The following is a 24,011-nucleotide window of genomic DNA, read 5'->3' as shown; positions in this document are numbered from 1 at the left end:
AAGAGGGAGAGAGAGAGAAAGAGGGAGAGAGAGAGAAAGAGGGAGAGGGAGAGAGAGAGAAAGAGGGAGAAAAAGAGAGGGGGGGGATATGGAAATGATTGAATGGTTGAATTAATGGATATGTATCAATGGGAGATTTCTAATTCCTGAATTCTGACTGCATTGCTCCATATCAGGTTTTGTGGGACAGCCAGTGATAATATAGCCCCCATTTATGTTGAAGCCAGTTCAAATTATTTTCTGATACATTTATCTCAAAAAGAATTAATTATTCTTCAGCTCCATCCCATCCATCCCTTTGGATTTACTTGTCCCACTGACCAATGTGAAAGGAAAGGTATGGCTCAGTCCTAAACTGAATTCCTTGTCATGGCAAACAGGACTTCCATCTTACCCATTTCTGACAAGCAAATCTCCTTTTTGCTTGGCACCATGCTCCTTTACACAGGCTCAGATAACTCAGAGCTGGTTGCATAGACAGAACAACCACAGCTGTTAAACAACTAATAAACATGTATATTCATCATGACATTATGATGGTTTTATTATAAAGAAAATATATTGTTTTACTTAGGTCATATAAAGGCAAGGAGAAAGCCATGGATAGGGTCCATCTTTCTTCTGGTTGGCAAACACATAAAAAGATGGGTACAGTGAGAGGGCGCCTGGGTGGCTCAGTCGTTAAGCATCTGCCTTCGGCTCAGGTCATGATCCCAGGGTCCTGGGATCGAGTCCCACATCGGGCTCTCTGCTCAGCGGGAAGCCTGCTTCTCCCTCTCCCACTCCCCCTGCTTGTGTTCCTGTTCTGTCTCTCTCTGTCATATAAATAAATAAAATCTTTAAAAAAAAAAGATGGGTACAGTGAGACTAAACAGTAGTCTATTTTGCTAATTTTATGGCATTTGAAAATAATTCTAGATGCCCCTATATGATGCCAGAACATATAGCCCATTTAGTAAAAACATTTGGTTAGCTTTATTCAGAAAATCAGTTCATCATCTGAATATTTGGCATGGTATAAATAATTAACCCAAGTTTTCCTTTCTCTGGGAAGCAAAATTTATTCTTGCTTTTATTAGACTTTGTTTAGACTTTGTTCGGTTATTAGAAGGGGATTTACTTCAAGTTGAGAAATTAAATATAAGTTAGTCTCAATTATAAAATGTCTGATTGGCTGGGATTCCTCTAAAGGGTCATCCCAAATATAGCAACACAGACAGATACACCAAATAATCTTGAACATATTAAATAGTTATATCTGTATTTGTTGATAATATAAATACAACAGTGTTGTTGGAAGTAAATTTTTTAGAAGTCCCAACCCCAAAACAAAGAGGAATCATCCAATACGGGATAATGAAAGGAAAGTCATTGTCCACTAAACACGTAACACATTTCTCTCTTACCTGATTGACACTGATTACACCTTCTTCCTTGCCGATTAGGCAAACACAGGCACTGGCCACTGATTGGGTCACAAGTGATCCCAGGTAATGTCCCCAAGGAGTCACACTCACACATCTGGCAGCCTTGAGAATTGCCACTGGTCAGATTGTACCTGTGAGGCGCACACTGATTACAGTGAAGACCTGTTACTCCTAATTTGCAGGGACATTGTCCTGTTGATTTGTCACACAGCAGAGAGCCATTTACTGTCCCAGCCTTATCACAGTTACAAGGCAGACAGAGGAAAGAATTATTTTGCTGGAGGTAGAAGTATCCCTCCAAACATTCATTGCACCGTCTCCCTCCAACTCTGGGCTTGCAGATGCACTGCCCTGTCTTAGCGTCACAGACGGTCCCAGAGAGCGATCCCTCCGTGTCACAGTCACAGGCCTTACAACTGGTGATGTCCAACCCGTAAAAGTGTTCTCTGCAGGTGTCACACTGAAGTCCTTTGGCTTCTTTCTTGCACTCACACTGCCCAGAAAAAGGATTGCAGTGTTTGTTCACTGAGCCGTGGAGGTTGCACCGGCAGGGCTCACATCCATCATCATTAAAACTTCGGAGGAATTTAAATCCAAAATTGCAATGATCACATCGAAGCCCTGAAGATAAAATTTGTTTAAAAAAGTGAAAACATAAACATGACTCTACTTCACACTTTCAAGACAAACAACGCTGCTGCCAACATTTAATGCGGACACAAGGGGCACCTGGGGGGCTCAGTCGGTTGGGTGGCTGCCTTCAGCTTGGGTTACGATCCCAGGGTCCTGGGATCGAGCCCCGTGTCAGGCTCTCGGCTCGGCCTGGAGTCTGCTTGTCTCTCTCCCTCTGCCCTGCTCATGCTCTCTCTCTCCTCAGTCTCTCTCTCTCTCTCTCAAATAAATAAATAAAATCTTTAAAAAAAAATAATAATGCAGACACAAAATTAAGTGTTTTCTCCCAGCTGATGCCATAGAGTCCTGGTCATATACTCAAAATACAATAACAACACTTACTTTGGCAGTCATATATAACTTTATTTCTGTAACGTGCTTTATGAAATTTTATTACTTAACATACAGAGAAATGCTTACTAGAAATGTTGCTTCTGTTATACATACTGGAGCTCTTTTCCTCTTTAACAAATATTAAAATTATTATTTTTAATCATTTTATGTTAACAAAATGTTCTTTTAAGAGAATAGGCAGTGAAATAAATTTTCAAAGCTACACAGAAGAATTACGTATTACCATATTACTTATTATCCTAGAAATCAGATGACATGTACTATAATGTTTAACAAAATATTAAGCTGATAGCTATTTTTATGTGACAGTATATATGCTTCTGAATATCACACCTTTAAATAATTAATATAAATAAAACTTATCCAGAGCAATTTTTGTTTCAATGCTTTTATATGCCCCTATCTTTTATTATTCTCAATTAATATAAATTATGCTCTCCTTGGCTCATAAAGCAATCACATTGCTTATCATATTGTGTGATTCAGGATATTCCTCTTTAAACACTAAGTAAATTCTGCTGTTACATTACTTCTATTTAAAGGAGTACATATATACATTTCACAAATAGAGAAAAATATGTTATCACCTAAACTTAAATCTCTGACAACTTAGATTAGTTTCAGAGACAGTGTTAAAAGGAAAGAGAATAAAACACAAATTTTTGAATAGTAAAGGTTGAGATGCAAAATATTCCCTTTAGATAGTTTCCACATACCCGTTGAGTTTAAATAACTGACTACGTGGGGCTGAATCAATGGAAACATTTATTTCAAGCTATAATCGTAATAAAAAAAATTAGTCCTAAAATAATAGTCAAAAACACACTCAGGAACTCATATGTAGAAAAGCATTTCTTAAACTGGAAGGAAATGCATAATATATATGTATATATTTGGATAAAAATTCAGGAACTCCAATGGAAGGCAAGTTCTTTAACAGTGATGAATGACTCACCTAAGGCATATCATTTAATTTCAATAAGGAAAATAAAAAAGGACCACTATTGCTGCAAATTTTAAAAATAACTGTATTGTTAACAAGAATTATGACTCATTTTGAACTATTAAAATTGGTCTACATGGATTCATATCATATCAGTTTTAAAAATATGCGCAGTGCTTATTTGAATATGCCATACATATTCCTGACAGGCAATCTATTCCTAACGATACTCAGGAAGGCCTACAGGGCATCACATTCGGTGTTAACAAGTGCAGGCGAGTTAGCACACTTGGCATTTAATTCACATTCTTCTCCCTTTTTATTCTAGATGAATGACCTACTTTAATAAAATTATTGGTGCTAATGTATTTTACTGGTGATAGAATCATTAGTAAGATTTAACAGTTTTGTTAACTCGAACAGTTTGCTTTCTGAAGCATACACAACATACACTGGTATTTTCGGCTTTTTTTTTTTATATTAACAAGGTAAAATTGAATAAGGGTATTGGCTAATCCCATTAGGAAAAGAAACCTATATATACACATATCAAGTTTACGTTTTTATTAAAAATGCTACATATGCAGAAATAACTCTAGAAATAGTAATATCAAAATGATGATTTAATCTTCAAAAATATATATATTTGTATTTTCCTACAGAAAACTATCTGGATCAATAAGACACATAGATGGCAGGGAAGTTATAACACATTCTAAATAAAGAGCAAATTTTGCTTTTCCCCCTTTTCTTAAGCTCTGGCATCTAACCATCAGAGGAAAGATTTCATTGTTATAGAAAAATAAACATTTCATTGTCTTTAAAGGTCTGTCCTTAAATTTTGTTTTCAGATCATGAGTTTAAAATATATATCATATTAAAGAACAAAGGATGACACATAGATTGAATTCAAAGGTCTTGGAATTCATTTAGCATCACAGGTAACACCTATAAAAAAGGATATGCTGCCATTTACAAGTCACTCATTCTTTTTTCCAAAAAGTTAGTTTTTGTATGCTTGAAATGCATAAGGGCAAGTTATGTTAAAGATTTTGATATAATCTTTCTTTAAACCAGAGAAATCTTGTGTCATACCATTAACCATGTCCATATTTTTTTTTATTAAATTAAAATGAAATGCTTGTCTGGCTGAATTGTATAAAATGAAGTGTATATATATATACACCTATAGAAAAGATAAAGAATTAGCTTTAGACTTACAGCACAGAAATGAAAATATTATTCAGAATATGTTCATCTGTATGTGTATATGTATGTATGCATTTGTGTGTGTGTGTGACTGCCAGGCATGTTTTCATTATTATAAGGTTGAGGCTAGTGTTAGAAAAACCACGGAAGACTTGGTGTCTTGAATGACAATAGAAAGGTAAAGGTCTTTTTTAAACTTCCTATGTGAACCAAGACATGTTCAGTTAAAATACAAGACTCACTTCATCAGGAAACTTTCCTCTCATAATATTCTCATAGATCAACATTTCAAAGTGCATTATGTACATAGTGCATTTTGGGCACTTGATAAATTTTGTCCTTATGTGGCTGTGGTTCCCCTCAAAAATGCTGGATGTAATAAATTGCTATAATCAAATCTAATTTCTGAAAAATACCTGTGGGAGTAACAAACAAAAAAGCAGGTCCTGTATAAAAAAAAAAAAATGATAAATAACACCGAAGGTAGCTGTTTATTATAATCAGCTTGGCACTGAATTACAAAATTAAAATTATGTGGCCCTTTATAACTAATCCTACCAATATACATGATCTGTGGAATTATGTTGACTTATTTTGCATTTCATAGGAACAGTTCAAAGAAATATAATAGGAAAAAAATGGAAAGATTTATCACAAAGGACACTGTAGCACAGAATATTTTGAAAAAAATCCATTTATTTTGGTCTATTAAGAAAACTAGCATGGAAATGATTTGCTTAGAACTCATTAAGTGTAAAACATTTTGAAAAAGTGTTAATTTTCTAAAAGAAACATCTATGCAGTAAGCAAATTATATTTTTCTATGACTTATTAGTATGGGACCATGTGAACTAAGGCATCTACAGAATAAAGAAACTTCTAAAGGGTTGATTAAATGAAGCTTCAAGCTGTAGTTTGATAGAATTATTAATTTAATCATTTTTAGACAGTTAATTTCGTCCAAATTGTTTTTTTTTTTCCAGCCTGCCTTGAGCAAGGAAATTTGCTTTACTCTTCAGTTAAGAAATCAAATAGAGAATTTGATTCCAGATGGTAATAGAGATGTGACTGTAAACTTTTGTATTACACATACCAATAACGTTTGCTTTGCACTTGCACTGGCCTGAATTTTGGTGACAGGTAGTATCTCCATCCACTGTCCCAGAGGTACTGCAGTTACAAGAGCTACAGCCATCAGGATCCGACTCTTGTAGATTGTAGAATCCATTTTGGCACTGATTGCATTGTCTGCCAGACACATGTCTCTTACAATTACACTGGCCTCCAATCTAGAGGAGATACAACATTTTGTAGAATGATGAACATATCTATTTTTAGATAATTTGCTCATTAGGTACAAGACAGGGAGGGAGGGAGGAAAAAAAAAAAAAAAACTTTAAACAGACAAGAAGGTAATAAGGTACGTTTCCTCCTGACACAAAACATGGGAAGCTTCGGCAGGGTGAATATATAGAACAGAATGAAAATAAACCCCAAAGAAGTCAGTAGCATGGGACTAAAAGGGAAACGTGGAATTAAGCACTGAGCACCAGAGAAAGAAATCAAATATAGTCCTGTGGAGACTGAAAATAGAAAAGAGCCGACAGTTAATTTAGTCTCACAATTTCACCTCTCTGTTTTTTGCTCCCCTCATCTACTAACTCTTTGACCCAAACTTGCTTGATACATGGTGCTTAAATTAAGGACAGATCTTTCTATAGTAATGTCATCCTGTCAAGGTCTTCACAATGTTTAAAATAAAGTTCCTCGTTAACAGAACCATTTGTGCCTACTGATTCGGACCCTGAAAACTTAAAAAAAAAAAATTCTGCTTTTAGGAATATTTCAGCATATTTATGGTTCATTTATAACATGACTTAGTCACATTAAGTATATTTAGCTGATTTATATTATGGTAAAAAATGCAAAAATAATTATTTGTTTCAGAGCACTGTCAAGTAAAATAAGAGCTGAATAAAGGAGTATTTTTCTTCTTCAAACTCCTGTTTGAGAATGAAATACACAAAATACATAATGCTTATCTACTATATATATAAATAATACCATGTTGGTTAAAAAAAAGATAATTAAGAGCCTAAACTTTTCAGAAGGGAACATATGCATATAAAATGTGAAACTAATATAAGAAATTTAAAAATAACTTAGGACTTGAAAAAGAGATGCCAATGTAAACATCAAATCAAATCTCCTATAAAGTCACTGGCATTTCTCCCCCTGATTTCCTTTTACATGAACTGAATCTAGCTCTCCACAATTGGTGCAGGGTTGTCACACAGGGAAGTAACCTACATGTAGAAAGGCATGGCTTGATTTACCTTTAATCGCAGGTATACTCAAAAAAATCAGGTTGGGATTCAGTTACAAACATGTAGAGAAGGGTATTTTAATTAAGGAATTTTAAGAAATCTATCACTGCCTCATTCTTCCTCATCCGAGATATAGGGAATATGCTGGAATCATTACTTAAGGGTAAAATAATTGATATGAAAATGTTTAATACTCTGAAAAATAGAAGTGTGTACCTGCACCAGGTGTAGCTGTAGATTAGTAATGAACCTCAATATCAAAGATACATATAGGTCCATAAAGATATGCAAAGACCATGAATGATCTCTTTGTACCCAGCTACTTCCCCACCCCCCTTCTTACCCAGTCCCATATAATCCAGATCATTACTCAAGACAGAGATTTGATTTGGTCTGCGAAAATAAATGACATTTATTGGTGGGTATGTGTTATATATAGTCATGAAAATCTACTAGGTCTCTGATTATACACTCTGCTGCAAATAAGATAATATGATTTTATTACCATTTCTTTAACCTAAAAGTTTGTAAAACACATATAAATTATACTTTCTTTAAATGAGCTATACCTTAAAATGTGGCTTAAAAATAAGTGATAAGGGCTTTGTAGTTTTATGAAAAGTTTTCATTTTAATCAGTTTCTCAAAATGCACCTGAAAATATAAATTTACATCTGTACAACTCAGCTTTTTATTTTTTTAAATATTTATTTATTTTTATTTGAGAGAGAGAGCATGCTCATGGAGGGGCAGAGGGAGAGGGAGAGAGATAATCCTCAAGTAGACTCCCCATTGAGCATGGAGTCTGACACAGGGCTCTGTCCCAGGACCCTGAGATCATGACCTGAGCAAAAATCAAGAGTCGGATGCTCAACCAACTGAGCCACCCAGACAACCCCAGCTTCATTTATATGATGGCATATAAATGTACTTAAACTCTAAGACCAATTCCTGTCTACCGAGAAGTAAAAAGTGAAAAGGGTGTGCTTTTCCCCTTTAAAAATACACTTCCAAAAAGTCAGATGCAACATTTTTCTGTTTCTATGCTCTTTGGTAGAATACTTTTACACTAACCCAATTAAATAATACAAACCTGAATAAATCATGGGATGAAAGGTACAACACAGGGAATATAGTCTATAGTACTATAATAGCATTCTATGGTGACAGACAGTAGCTACATTTGTGGTGAGAACAGCATAATGTATAGAGCTGTCAAATCACTATGTTATACACCTGAAACTAATGTAACATTGTATGTCAATTATACTTCAATATAAATAAATATATATATACATACATAAATACAATCCTGTAATTATTATCCCCAGAAAGATAAGGTAAAAGTATTCACTAAAAAATATAGAAAACAAAAAGCCTTAAGAAAGAAACAATCTGTGAAGGAAGGAATACATTAGGCAAAATAAAAATCTCAATAAGAAGATTGGAAGAGAAAGCTGAGAAAATTCTTGAGAAAGAATAATAAGGATAGAAATGAAAAACAAAATAAAAATAGAGCATTTCCAGACGGACAAAAGTAGAAAAAAAACATGAGGGAGGAAATTACCAAAGAATTAATACAAAATAAACATTTTTCCAGACATGAAGCTACAGATTAAAAGCGTTCACCATGTGCTAGCAAAATTAAGGGGGGGGGAGAAGGCAAAAGCACATACAATCCCTTTAAGTATTCAAATGTTGGAAATAAACAAAAGGGACAAAAATTTCCAGAAACAATAAATCCCACATAAAAGAACTATAGACTATCACTGAAGTATTCTCAATTATTATTGTAACCCAGAACACTATATCATAACTTCCAAATTATGAGCAAAATTATTTGCCAATCTAGAATTCAATACCAGGTCAAACTATCAGTTATCAGTGAGGAAAGAATAATGACATTTTTCAGGTTTGGAAGGATTTAAAAACTATAACTCCCTCTCTCAGGAAGCTAGTTGGTGATAGAACTCCAGCAGATAAAAAAGTAAACAAACAATAGCAACAACAATGCAAGGCATGGGGTCAAGGAGATAAAGATTCAGAAGTATGTGGAAAGTCTCAGGCTAACAGTTGAGCAGGAGACCCAGAAGGCCATTGGTCCAGACTAAATCCAAAGGATGGAACAGGCAATATAAGCAAAGGAATTATTCAGTATTAATTATTAAATTATTAAATATAGGCAGAATATTAAATATAGGCAGAATAAAAGATTACAGATATTTTTTGAAGATAGAGTCAACATGATTTGCTGGCAAATTATACATAGCTGCTAAAAGAAAGAAAATTCAAAAATGATTATGGCTTTTGACATGAACAACCGGAAGAATAGAGTTGCCATTAACTAAGATGGGAAAGGCTACGAATGAAGCAGATTTGGAGGGAAATCAGGAGATCAGTTCGGGACACATTAAATTGAGATATCTGCTAGATATTGAGTATTTAATTGAAAATTAAATTGTGGAATTCACTTGAGCATTGCCTGTGTATTGACAACCTTTGAAGTTAAGTACCACCATGGGACTAAATGTGGATAGAGGAAAGATCCATAAAGAGGGTTCTGGAGAGAAATAGGGATCAAAAGAGTTTTGAAATGGAAGAAATAACAGCATGTTTATTTGCTTAAAGGGAGGACAAAGCACAGGCATCCACATTGATAACTCAAGGGAAGGTAAAAGTCAAGTGCAGGCCCTGACTCACTGGGCATTATGGCCTCTCCTTCGGTTGATATCTACCCATTTCTAGCCTTTTCCAATACTGAGTTCCTCCCAAGTTAAGGCATGTTTCCTTCTTCTGTTATCCTATAGCATTTTATTGCTACATTATACCATCCTGTAACTTTCTAGTGTCTAACTTATAATTATTATATGCCTCTTTGAAAATACCTCTTCCCAGTGTAATGTATGGCTCAGCAACCAAAGGCCATAACCTTGTGCACCTTTCTATCACCTATGGATCCAACAAGATGCCTGATACATAGTGACACTTATAATATTGCAGGCAGAGTGCTACAATGTTTTATGTATTTTTCCTATTTATTAACAAATAATCCTGTGAGGCATTATAATATCCAAAGGAAAATTAAGTGACTTTTCCAAGGCCTAGCCTAAATGGAAACCAAGGGCTTTATGTATGGTTGCAATCCTGCATGTTTATGCACTATACCATCGTGCCTTAGAATTTAACACTCATTCCTATTCTGTCTCAACTAAATGGTGTAAGTTCCTTAATCATTTGGATGTCGCATAATTACTAGTCACAGTATAATTTATACTCTGCCCCCTATGTCTCCCTAAATCTTCGTTTATTTATCTATAAAATGAGCATGATTATATTACATCTGTTGTCAGGATTAACCAGGATTATTAATATAAAAGTATCTAGTATCATCTCTAGATCATAGTAAGTGCTTGGTAAAGATAAAGTATGACGATTACTATGTATATTTCACACTGGTATCGAACAAATACAGTAAATTCATCAAATGACTGATAGTCAAACTTTTTTTCACCCTTCTAGAATACATGACGGATGTGTGGCAGGCACTTGCAAAGTAAAAAAGGCCAATCATTTGCATCCTGAAAGGTTTTGATGTCCCCTCCAGCTACATAACCTCTTTTCTGTTCCTTGAACACATTAGGGGTGTTCCCGCCTTAGGATGCTTGCATAGACTCCTCCCTCTGCCTACGACTCTTCTCCCAGATTTCAACACAACTAACTCCTTCACCTCCTTCAGGTCTTAAATCAAATGTCACCTTCTTAATGAGACCTGTCTTGACTATATATCTGAAATGGCAAGTCCCTTCCTTAAAATGGCACTCCCACGGTGTTCTACACAGTCCAATTTCTTCCATAGCACTTTACTTAGTAAATAAACCTATTTATTTTTACATTGACTGATACTGGTCTTTCTCATCTACTTCCCAAACCCCATTATGATGGAAGCACCATAACAGCAGGAGTTTTAGCCATTTTACCATTTGTGAAATGCATGACACTTCATTTTACAGAAGAAACCAAACCTTAGACAGACAGGTAGTAAGTGACCTAACTCCTAAGTCTATGCTCATGGCCACTATGCTAAATTCACTATGCTTGCGATAAGTTACAAATCTAATGATAGCAGCAGGAAGTCAAGGTAATGACCTATGCCTATGAAGAGATGGATGCACAGAGAAGAATCAGGCAAGCATTCCAGTTATCATTTTGTGAACCTCTCTGAAGAGCACTGATGTTTGCTAATGGCTGATATACATTGCCTCGTGACCACACTCAGGACCTCTCCATTTTGGACCATACTGCAAAAGCCTGCTGTACCAGGCTATGTACAGAGATGCACATGGTGCAGAGATGTAATGGTAGATGCACAGAGTCTGTTGTGTGACAATTGAAACAATGAATTTGACAGGGATATTTGTGACAGTGGAAAAGAGTAAGATTCTGCAATAATTTTCTTACCCTTCTCAGCTCTCCTCTCCATTAAGAGATGAAATTCCATCAGGGTGAATTCAAGGTATTGGATAACTCATATATGATTTCTTTTGTGTTTAAGGAAAATAGGAAGTATGATTTCAAAATTAATAAATTACCTGAGGACAGTCAATATTTATCAGAGGTTCTCTGTAATATACATTATATTTTAAGTAACCTCAAGCAACACTTCTAAAACAGCAGAAATATATGTCTTCCTATGTACTCATCTGGCTGGTGGTAGAAAAAATCTAATGTGCTATAGATTACATGTTCTCATTGAACTCACTAAACACCAATGAGATAATGTTGATTTGCCAAGCAGAGTAAGAATTTGAAAAGCAAACTCAAAAGTTTAAGAACAGGAAGACTGTCCTGAAAATTAAAGTGGATTTGGAGGGTATTGTTTGAATAGAAAAGAAATACAAATGAGGGCAAAAAAGACATCTTTTAAGCAGTGAGTACATTCTTCAGAACAATATTTTCTTTTATAGAGACTATAGACTTTTATACAAATTCTTTAACTCATATTTTCCCTGTTGAGGAACTCGTGCATTCACAGTTATTCAACAAATGTTTGCTCACCTACAACTACACAGTATGCAACTTGTAATTTGCATAAGGTCAAATTACAAGAGAAATACCTCTCAGTTTCCACCACTTCTTCCCTCCGAATTGCCATCAGTACCCAGCAAGTACATAGAGAATGATTTCTATGAATCTGTTCCTTTCCCCTGATCTATTTAATAAACTATCAAATTAATTTTCATCTACTGCAATTCTGATAATGATACTCCTGTGGCATTTTTAGGTGAAGTGGATTCAGAAAATAAGAGGACACACTTTCTGCAAAAAAAAAATAAAAAATAAATTAAAATCAAGTAAAAGTTGTTTTGCTTCTTATTATCACCAGGTACTAGCAATTCTAAATGATGCTTGTGATACATTACTCTTCCCCACTGGGGTGGACTGCCTCCACTGCCTCCTCCACACTAGGAACACCACTACATCACTTCTATGCTCATGGATATTCAATAGCTCCCTATTGCTTACCTAACAAAGTCCACATTCCATGATGTGGCCTCAACATGCCTCTCTAGGCTCTCATAACATAATGCTACCTCAGTGATGGCCCCAGAGTTTCTATAGGAAGGGCTGGATGGCAGCAATCTGGTTGGAAACCTTGCACAGGATTTGTTTTGTAGCTACGTTTGCGTTTTCCTCTTTTCATTTTGCACTACACTTGACCTCTGTTAGAATTCTGAATAGAAGTTGCAAGAGAAAACATCCTTGTTTTGTTCCTGATAGACTTGTTTTTAAATGGTTTTTCAGGTTATGGGATGATGGTCAGGTAGCCCTCACAAAATGACTTGGCAAGTATATACTTTTCCTCAGTTTTCTAAACGTTTTTGTAGGACTGATAGGATTTATTCCTTTATGTTATCAAAGAATTCACCAGTGAAGTCATGTGGGCCTGAAGTTTTCCTTCTTGAAAGGGAATTTTGAAACTTGAATTTTGATTACAAATTCAATGTCTTTAATTTGTATGACGTATTTAGATTTTCTATTTCTTCCTAGGCTTATGTTAATGTTCTATTTCTTCTTGTATTATTTTCATGTTAACTTGTTCATTTCACTTAAGATATCAAATTAGAGGAGAGTTATTCATGATATCAGGGTGTTTGTAGAACATGCTGTGATGTCTCTCTCTCTTTTTTTTTTTTTTACAATTTCTGATGTTGGCAGTTTGCATTTTCTCTCCTCTTTATTGATGAGTTTATCAATTTTATTAATCTTTTCAAGGAACTAACTTTGAGTTTGTTCATTCTCACTGCTGTTTGTCCAATTTCTGTCTGGCTGATTTTTCAGCCTTCCTTTCCCCTTTTCATCAACTTTGTGCTTCGTTTGCTTATATTTCCTTTCCCATCATTAGTCTTCTGGCTCAGAAAATAGTCAGCTTCACATTGAAGCCTGGCTGCTTACCTGATGAAGAGTCATTTTGCCATTCATTCCCACTTGTCTTTAGGGCCTCTTTTTCAGTTTCGCAAGAGACTTAAATTACCCATAAAGAACTGAGTTTGGATAAGTACAGGAAAAGCTGAGTTACTGCAGTTGAGCATTGTAGTGAGTAGGTGAAAAGTGGAGGGAGGGATAGGCTTTGATGGATAAAGTAGATTGAAAAAGGAGGAGAAATGGGAACCATCACATAAGAAAGCAAACAACAAGAGCTTGTTTGGGCTTGCATTTTTTCCATGTACCTTATATATTTAAGTTAGGCAGTAAAAGTTGAAACAGACCTCAGAGGAATCAGGGGTAATGATTATATGGCCACAAAGTCCTTAAGTCTTTCCAAATCCTAACATACTGATAAAACTAAAGAGCAAAACTAAAAAAAAAAAAAAAGCCATGAACAATATTTATAACAAAACTAGGTGACCAGCTATCTGCAGAAACCCCCCAAAAGTAGCAAGTGGGAACAAACTATCAATAGTTGCAAGACCGGCATGGTATCACTATCTGTGGGGGAGAAAGCAGACAGAAGTCACAGAGCATCTGACTTTTGAAGGACCTAAAAACTAGAGAACCCAAGGTGCACTGTACCAATTTGAGAATGGGCAACCAAATCTGAAAGGGGTTTCACTGACCCAACAACAGTGATTGCAAGAGATCTGCAGTGGAAATTGAAGTCTGGAATAATCCAGTTTCCATGAACTCTCAAAACAGACTAACCAGGGCACACTTCCATGGCAAGGTCCCACACTTAGGAGAAACTATTAAGAGTGGTTGGGCACAACTGATGGTTAATACAATACACACCTAAAAACAGAAATTCTAAAGTCAAGATGGGTTTATCATTGGCAATGAAAAGAAAATAAATCTTTACAAAGTTTCTTTTAAAATAACAATAGTAAACAAGACATTTCAGGAAAGATAAATTTATGTTTTTATTAAAGATTTTATTTATTTGACAGAGAGAGACACAGCGAGAGAGGGAACACAAGCAGGGGGAGTGGAAGAGGGAGAAGCAGGCTTCCCGCGGAGCAGGGAGCCCAATGCGGGGCTCGATCCCAGGATTCTGGGATCATGACCTGAGCCAAAGGCAGACACCCAATGACTGAGCCACCCAGGTGCCCCAGGAAAGATAAATTTAATTCACTGGTTTCCGTTTCTCTTATTTACTATTATGTACACCTTGACTAGCATAATGCCCGGTACATCATAGCATGCCTAAGATATATGTTTATTGATTAAGTAAATTAATTAAAGTCAGTTGTTACATAACTGAAATGTATTCAGGAGATACTGTCAAATATAACAGGAGTTATAAAAATCACAATTTCTACTCAATTTTAGTAGAAAATTAGTTATGACTGTAATAGACTAATTGCCCCAAATTCTTCTCCATTCAAGTAAAAAAAAAAACTATATATTCATAGTTTTCAAAATATTCATCTCAATCAAGCAATACCATTTCTTAGTACTGAAAATTTTGGAATACACAAATCTACAACATATATTTAGTGTATTCCAAAGTTGAGTTCTTTGATTATCCACAACCAAATAACTCAAACCTATAGAATTAAAAGTCCCTGAAGGTTAAGCCCAGGAATCCTCATTTTTAAAAAGTTGCATTGGTAATTCTTATGAACACTAAGATTTAAGAACTAGTGCTTGTACTTGCTACCTATTCTATCACTGCACTAAGTCAAGTGCTCCTTGGGACTCAGTCTTACTCTTTTTTCTTCTTAGTCATGCATCTCATTAAATTATTGACAGGTCCATCACTGAGCATCAAAGAAACATCATCTTCCCAAACTGAGTCAATATTGAAGTATTCGTACTACTAATCATCTGAATGTAAATTCTAACAATAGACTTATTACAGCAATTTTTTAAAAAAAGCATTTATGAAACATCTAATCATTTGCAGCATTGCTGGTCCTTCTAAGGAAAAATACATCTATCTATCCATCCATCCATTCAACCATTCATCCATCCATCCATCATCCATCTATCAATTGATCTTTACACAGTATATTCTCCCTGCTAGGAGCTAGCTCAGCTCTAGGATGTGGACCCTAAAAACTCCTACATATTTCTAGTATAGATACATCTTTCCTTAAGCTTCTGACTCCCTTAAGCAATGTCCACATTAATATAACAGGCTACCTTAGTAAGATACTCATTCCACTTCAAAAATAAATAAATGAATCTGCAGTGGTTTCTGCCACATAAAAATATCATAAATTAGAGAATGCCAGGTGAATAATGTACATCATAATACTTGTTTCCATTTAAGCATTTTGTGATACTGCTGTTTATCATCTTGCTCAGCTGTCGAAAATACTCATTTGAGAAGAAAGGCTTCTACATTTGTGTAAAACAAAGATGTGTTTTCTTTTCCATTCTACAATGTCTATCATTTGTCAGGCTGGTATATTTTTATAGCTTCCCTTCCCCTCCAAAAGGTATTTCTGAAAAACTGCATTCCAAACTTCCTTACCACAATCTCTAAAGAAGAGTTCAAAAAGGTAAAATACTGAAGCATGCTCAAAGTCATAGTTGGAATGGAATACATTTTTTCCCAATACTTTGAGTGTTCAAGACTGAAAGAGTGTAAAGAGGTTCCCCACACACTGTTGTTGCCAGCAATGTTACATACTTGAATGGTTTTAAGAGGAAGTACTATAATTATAGTCCTTCTAGTTCTCAAAGGGGTATAGTTTCATATTGCATAATCTTTTTTTTTCTTTTTTGCTGTTTTAGGTCTCTCTTTTTTTTAAAAAAAGATTTTATTTATTTGAGAGAGAGAGAGAGAATGAGAGACAGAGAGCACGAGAGGGAAGAGGGTCAGAGGGAGAAGCAGACCCCCCGCTGAGCAGGGAGCCCGATGTGGGACTCGATCCCGGGACTCCAGGATCACGACCTGAGCCGAAGGCAGTCGCTTAACCAACTGAGCTACCCAGGCGCCCCTGTTTTAGGTCTCTTTTGCTCAGAGATTAGAAGCTATAACTTGTGAAAGATGCATGCAGTATTTGTCACCATGTTAAATTAGAACATTTCATAAATGTCATCTGAATGGTACAACCATACAGTATAGTCTTATTGTAATCTGCTGCAAAATTAATATAGTAGTTATTAACAAGATGGTGTTTTGACTTTATCAATATGAAATATCTCAGTAGCATTTAAAAAGTATTTCCAACATGAATAAATGTATTTTCTACGTCTATAGTTAATGGTGTATAGAAATACGCTGTTAGGAAAGTTAACTTCTTTAGTTTAATGATCATTTGTGTTTTATTTTGGTAAAAGTGATCAAAGTTGCTGTGAATTTACACAATAGAATGCCTGCTTACTATTATGTTAGTTTGTTGAACCAGTGAAAAAGTAAATCTCAAATATATTGAGAGGAAGATGTCCATATGAGATGATAAAGAAACTAAATAAATCAGGCTTAAAAGAAAATACCTTTACAAAATATTCAAATTAGTTTATGTGTAAGATAATAAGCTGAATCTTTGGTATAAACTAAGCACTAGGGAGCTATATTACCTCTTTAATATCACCCAAATCTCCATTTGAGAATTACATTGGTTCCAAGAAATTAATTTGCCAATTATGTACACATTTTTATTTCCTAAATATTTAGAAATTTTTTAGTGGTTAGGACTAACTTAGTAGGATTTGGAATGACCCTGAAAGAAACGGATGTGTTTCCTTCCTACTTTCAGATAACATATGTAAATATCCAGATGAGCAATCAGCGATGGATTCCTCTTATGTCTCAGTGCTAGGAAAAGATATTTAAGTAATACCCAGCATCTCTAACCTCAAGTTGAGCTTTGGAAACAAACAATACGAGTTTTGAATTTCTGCTCTACCCCATTATTACTTGTGTGATCTTGGAGGAGTTACATAATTTCTCTGAGGCTCCATGTCCATAACTACACAAGGGATATATTAATAACTCCTTCACCAACTTCAGTAAGGACTGAATTAATTGACTAAAAGTGCTTGGCATAATCCTTCACACATGACAAATGCATAACAAATGGCACCTATGAGATTTTACAGACTAATTTTTGTCCTCATGCATTTTAAGCAATATGTCCACTACCTGCCAATCTGTTTTATACATTTCAAAATGTGACACTCCCATACACAGTATCAAAACTTCATGCAGGTAGATCAAGGTGGAGACCAGTCCTTCAGCTCACCCGGAGCTTAAATAATCCCCAGTCCTGCATGGCACTGAGGAACCTGGTGTCTTTGCCACTGGTTCACCCTTGATGCTGGGAGTGCATCTGCCTCTGGAAATGATCAGCACATTAGTCTGGCAGGAGAAAGGAGGCTGCCTATAATCTGTCCTGAATGAATCAGAATCATAAAATATATATATATGGGTCATGATGTATTGACTATTTTGTAAAACAAACTTACCATACCTTATCTATATTCATATCTAAATAAATAAATGTTTTCACCTTTTAATCATAACCCCAAGAAGATATACATGCAAACACAGAAACACACACACACACACACATATATCCATCCATCCTATGGTGGTTGCCTTTGCTAAAAGTCTTGAAATACTCGTATTTTGAAAACTGCCTTTAAAATCTACGGTCCCTATGCACTATTGTTCTTTATGCTTTCCTCCTCATCTGGGAGTACCTAGAGAGGCCATGATTATCTTCTCATTCACTTGTCCCTGGGGCGTCTCTCTTACATGTGCTCAAGAACAAGTATTTTCACCTTCCATGCAAGCTGGTTCTCCTCCCACCCATATCCAGTCCTCTTTTGCTGATATGTGCTGACACAGTTTTAGCAGACCAACTTCCAATGATACCTCTGCCATTAAACAAGGTTTACCCCCAAGCAGGCACTGCTTCCAATATTAATGGTCTGATAACCCCAAGGTGCTGATGAGGTACTATATTCTCAGGGTTTCCATTAAATAGAAGCTACTGTGTTCTGTACGTAGAAGAGAAGATCCTGTTCATTCTTGGGCTACCTTCTGTCATGTGGGCACTGAGCAGAGATGGCTGGCTCTCCATCAAGATCCATTCTCCTCTTTCATAATACACAGTTGTAATTAGGACATGGCTCCCTAGCCAGGGACAACATTTTTGTAGCCTTCCACATAACTAGTGTAGGCATGTAACTAGCTCTCACCAACAGAATGATAGTGGACGTGATGTATGTCATTTTTTGGACCAAGACCTTCAGGAGGTGAAAGTTGTTTCTCCACATTGCCTTTTCCTTTTCTAGAGGAAGGCAGAGCCAGACAATGGAAGTAGGCTATGTCCCTGAACTGTCTTCTGGAGGAGAGCCACCAACCAACCTGAAACGGCTACCTTGGAGGGGTTCTATGAACAGGATATAAACTCCTATATTGTTTGGACCACTCGTAATTTGGTGTCTATTTGTTACATCTGTTTAGTTTATTCTAACTACTATTGAGTAGTTAGGACCTTGTATCCTATTAACCTACACTTGTTAATTAAATCAATTATCCAGTTATTGCCTACTATCCCTGCCAATTCTATCCTCACTATTGAATCTAGCCCTAAATGCCTGGGGTATTATTATTTGGTCAAGTTTTTATACCGTAGTCCTTGGGATAAGATCATTCCCAAGGAGATGCCAGGAGTGTTCAAACATGTAACTCAAATTAGGCTGCAGGTGGGAACCTCACCTCAGTTATAGCTCCATCCATTTTACCTCCAGGAAGTTTGTCATAACCTTGGTTCTTCTTCAGTACGAGTTTTTACTGATAGATCAGATCCACGTTTCCTTTCTTTTTCCATTTATACCTTAGCACCTTTGTTCCTATCCTTTGCATCTGTCCCTCTAAATTCTCAGATTAGTCAATTAATACTCAGCTTTCCAGCTGCAAGAGAAATATTACTACTCATCTCTCCTTATGTCTCTGAATGAGAGACCACAACTTATGCCCAAGTTTTCATGTCTTTCTTTAAGTTCTAGGTAAACTTCCAATCTTTCATATCCTTCACAATCCTAATGTTTATAGCCAGTAACCATACATCATACTATGCAGGGTCACACTTTTCATAGACTGAGGAAATGTGTGCATTATTTCTATTTGTACACCTTAATATGTGGGTAATAGAAAATATAAGGTAATATATTTCTGGAAAATTCACACAGTGACTTTTGGACATATTGTGGTAATTGATGACAAATACCTAGTTCTGAGCAGATGAGAAAGCACTGATGAACTGCAGGAAATGGCACATTATGTGGAGAAACTATATTCTGCTCCATTTTTTTAATGTATTTCCTTGAATATTATCCCTCTGGCGGAACAATCAATTTTCGTGAGTAGGATCCTTATTCCTCATGATTCCATCTTCTTTGGGTCGGACCTGGAAATACTTCCTTCATTGATGCCTTTCCATTTCATCTAATTCATTCCAACCCCTAGTCTCCTGCCTTATTAATCTATTTTTTAATGTCTCTTAATCATCTCTCTCTGTTCCGGCTCTAATGCAGCAGTCTACTGATACCTTATTGAGCATTACAATCAACCATTCCTCTTTCTTTTTATATAATTACAACTATATTTTCAGTTTTAAGCCAACTTTCAGATTCCCTTACTGGGTTTTTTTTTTTTTTCATTTTTTAAAAAAATCACTTAGTTTAGATTCTCTAATTCTGAGGACACAGCTTAGAGTACAATTCGACTATAATTTAACAGAGGCTCAGTCATATGGAAAACTTAGAAAACCATTTGATTTTAAGATGGGATTCAGAAGCTAGAACAGAGTAAGCCCATTCCTGTCCATCTGTATACACTTATGCATAAAAACACACTCATGTTTACCCCCTCTCTCTCTCACACACACCTACATCCAGCTTCTTTTGCATATACATCTTTGATGGTGTTTTAGCAACTTGGTTATTAAAGAGAGATCCATAGATCAGCAGCAATGGCATCACTGGGGACTTTTACAGATTCTCAGTCCTTACTCCAGACTTCCTAAATCAGAATCTGCCTTTTAAAAAGACATCTGAGATATTCGCTTGCACATGAGAAGTTTGAGAAGCACTGCTCTGGGTGGTCTCCCAGGTATTGACTGTTGCAGCTTAACTCATGGTTTCTCAGATCCAAGAACATAGCAAAGTAAGAAAGAAGGAAGGTAAGAGGGATGGCAAAAATCCCAAGCAGGAAAGCACTGAGACAACATTTCTTGAATGCCTTCTACATGACTCAGGCCATGAGTCATACTAGGGACTTTCTCAAGTGTTTTCACATCATCAGCATTACCTATGTAGGTGGCTGTAGCAGGTACTCCAGGAACACCAGCAAACATGAAGGACAGGGGCAGAGGAGGGGCAGATTGGAGACAATTTGCTCCCTCCTTGGATAAGGAGCAGACGAGGATTTCTCTATATATGTACTTTAAGGATGAGTTAATAGACCCTTTTCCAATATGTCAGAATGCTTTTTTTTTTTTTTTAAGCATCATCCAGGCATGAGGCTCTATTTAGTTCTTCTAAACTTAAGTCATAGTAGATAAGAAAAAAAGAAAGAACAGTCAATCTCTGACTCAGAAAAGATATTAAATAACTCATGCACTGACTTCAAAGGAAACAAGAAGGAAGTGCAGTGACATCCTGGGAAACTTATAAGTATCTGTGCTAATAGCCAAGGCTGATTTTAAGATAAATGGGCCTATTATTCCCCAGCACACATAGTGAATTTTCATCTTTTTTGGCTCACGTACAGCTTTTGGGTCTGATGAAGGTACTGAAAACTCTTCCCTCAGAGAAACATAAACAAACAAATAAATACACAGACACACTACTACATAAATTTAAAGATATGTGTGTGTGTGTATGTATATATATATATATATATATATATATATATATATATATATATATATGCCTTAAAACTTATCCATGGTAGCCCCAGGGATCCAAGGGCTCTATAATAAGGACTCCACAATAATAGTAATGACTCTTTTCCATTTTCCCCTCTCCTATTAATATTAATACTATTATTACGCTTTAGATGTTCTAAGTGTCTTGACTTTGGCATCTGTATTTTTAGGATTTAGTGACTCAGAGCATTATTTCATGCCATTCTCAAGATCTTGGCACTCACATGAGGAAGAATTACAACATTTCTTATGGAAAAATAAGGCAAACATGCCATATCTTATGAGATTGGATTGAGTTTCAAATGACAACTGCCAAAGGGAAAGTTCCCTTCCAGAACACAGAGCGCACGACACAGTCACTCAGGCCATTTGGGGCTGGCTTGATTCCTAAGTTATTATAACAAAATGAGACTTGAACTACTGCCTAATTTCCTTGTATGCTCCCTAATATTATTAAGGATTGCAATTGCATGAATTTTTTAAATGTCCTTGAATTCAATTTTCAGTTTATAATTCTGACATTGTTGACAAATTTTTTAGTGTGTATTCTGTTATCCCATTGAAAATGACAAAAAACATTGTTTTAGAAATCTTTTATAATATTATTTAGCCAAGATGTATTTGACACTGTATTTCCACACCTAATAATAATCCATATACTTTGTGTCTGTATTTGGAGCATAAGAAAATAATAAAAATCAAGGTAAATATGAATGTGATTTAGAGGTAGAAAATGTGGTGGTTTTAAATTCACAAAACTGTTCTATCAATGTGTCTACATTCAGATTCCTATATATTCCTCTCCGTCTACATACCAGATTTAATGAAAATTCTCTTTATTTCTATCTGACTATAAAAATTACCAACAAAGCAAATTAGGGAGAGAAAAAAGTAAAAAGGAAAAATATTTTCAAAACAAAGAAAATGTGTTAATATTTTAAAGCATGTTTTTCCTTTTATGCATTTTTAAACTAGATTTTGTACATGGAAAATATTATATGGAAGCATCTCTTTAAAAACTTTTTTTCTTCCTGTCCCTCTTCTTCCCCTAATCCCATTCCTGAGATCAAAGTACATGTTGTAATATGTGTCAATACTTTTTTTCTTCTTAGCATTGAATATATCTCACTGAGTGGTTATACCACATTTTATTTATCCATTTATCAGCTAATAGACATTTGGATTATTTCTACATTTGATTATTATGAATAATGCAGCAATTAACGTTATGAATAAGATTATGCAAGGATATATATTTTCATTTTGATTGGGTATATATCTAGGAGGTAAAGTGCTGGGTCATACAGTAACTCTACGTTTAATATTTTGAAAAACACAAGACTGTGTTGTGATGGTGTGAAATAGAGATCTAACTTTGTTCTTTTGCTTATGGATATGAAATTGCCCCAACATCATATGTTGAAAAGACTATTCTTTCTTTATTGACACCCTTGTCAAAAGTCAGCTGAATGTAAATGTGAGGGTTTATTTCTAGACTCTCAATTCTTTTGTAGTGATCTATCTATCTATTATCTATCTTCTTAAACCACATGACACTGTCTTGATTACTGCAACGTTACAGTAAATTTTGAAATTGGAAACTGTGAGTCTTCCAACGCTGTTCTTTTTCAAAATTGTTTTGTCCATTTTTAAGTGCCTTAAAAGTACTTATAAATGTCTTCAAAGAAGCCAGTTAGGCTTTAAGGGGGTTGTGTTGAATCTGTAGATCAGTTTGTAGAGCACTAAGTTTCTAATATGTGAACATGGGATGTCTTTCCACTTACTTAGATCTTTAATTCAACAATATTTTGTATTTTTCAGAATATAACTTTTGGACTATTTTTATTAAATATATTCCTAAGTATTTTATTCTTTTGATGCTATTTAAATGAAGTTGTGTTCTTAATTTCAAGATTGCTCATTGCAAGTGCATTGAGATACCACTGATTTTTGTATATTGATCTTATATTCTGCAACCCTGCAGAACCTTGCTGTTTCTTGGTTCTGATAGATTTTTAATGAATTCCTTGGAATTTTTTACCTAGAAGATCATGCTATATACAAATAGAGGTAGTTTTATTTCTTCCTTTTCAACCTGGGTGACTTTTATTTCATTTTCTTGCCTAATTTTCCTGGTTAGAACTGGCAGTACAATGTTGAATAGAAGTGATAATAGGGGACATTTTTGTCTTGTTCCTGATCTTAGGAGGAAAGTACCCAGTTTTCCACTGAAGTTTTGGTTGTATTATTTTTAGCTCTCTACTGGTTATTTTTTGGAACTCTAAATAACATACCTAATTATATCTATTGACTTTTTTTTTTTCTGCCTCAGGAACTGCCTTTTTTTTCTTATTATGTTAATCACCATACATGACATCATTAGTTTTTCATGTACTGTTCCATGATTCATTGTTTGCGTATAACACCCAGTGCTCCATTCAGTACGTGCCCTCTTTAATACCCATCACCAGGCTAACCCATCCCCCCACCCCTCTCCCCTCTAAAACCCTCAGTTTCTTTCTCAGAGTCCATAGTCTCTCATGGTTCGTCTCCCTCTCCGATTTCCCCCCCTGCATTTTTCCCTTCATGCAATCTTTTTTTTTTTAACATATAATGTATTATTTGTTTCAGAGGTACAGATCTGTGATTCAACAGTCTTGCACAATTCACAGTGCTCATCATAGCACATATCC

The 24,011-nt window shown here is 35.4% G+C and overlaps 1 protein-coding gene across 1 annotated transcript in view; it reads right to left on the bottom strand.

Moving 5' to 3' along the window:
• USH2A (usherin) overlaps positions 1-24,011 on the bottom strand; it is a 710,400-nt gene that overhangs the window by 560,052 nt on the left and 126,337 nt on the right. The window contains exons 11-12 of the mRNA XM_021698433.1: positions 5,699-5,894; positions 1,407-2,048 (exon numbers count right to left, since the gene is read on the bottom strand). Of these exons, the coding sequence (XP_021554108.1) occupies positions 1,407-2,048; positions 5,699-5,894 (838 nt within the window). The remainder of the gene's footprint in view (positions 1-1,406; positions 2,049-5,698; positions 5,895-24,011) is intronic.

The sequence above is a fragment of the Neomonachus schauinslandi genome, chromosome 6, assembly GCF_002201575.2.
Source record: "Neomonachus schauinslandi chromosome 6, ASM220157v2, whole genome shotgun sequence".
NCBI classification, from domain to species: Eukaryota; Metazoa; Chordata; class Mammalia; order Carnivora; family Phocidae; genus Neomonachus; species Neomonachus schauinslandi.
This window is presented reverse-complemented; position numbering and strand designations above follow the sequence as displayed.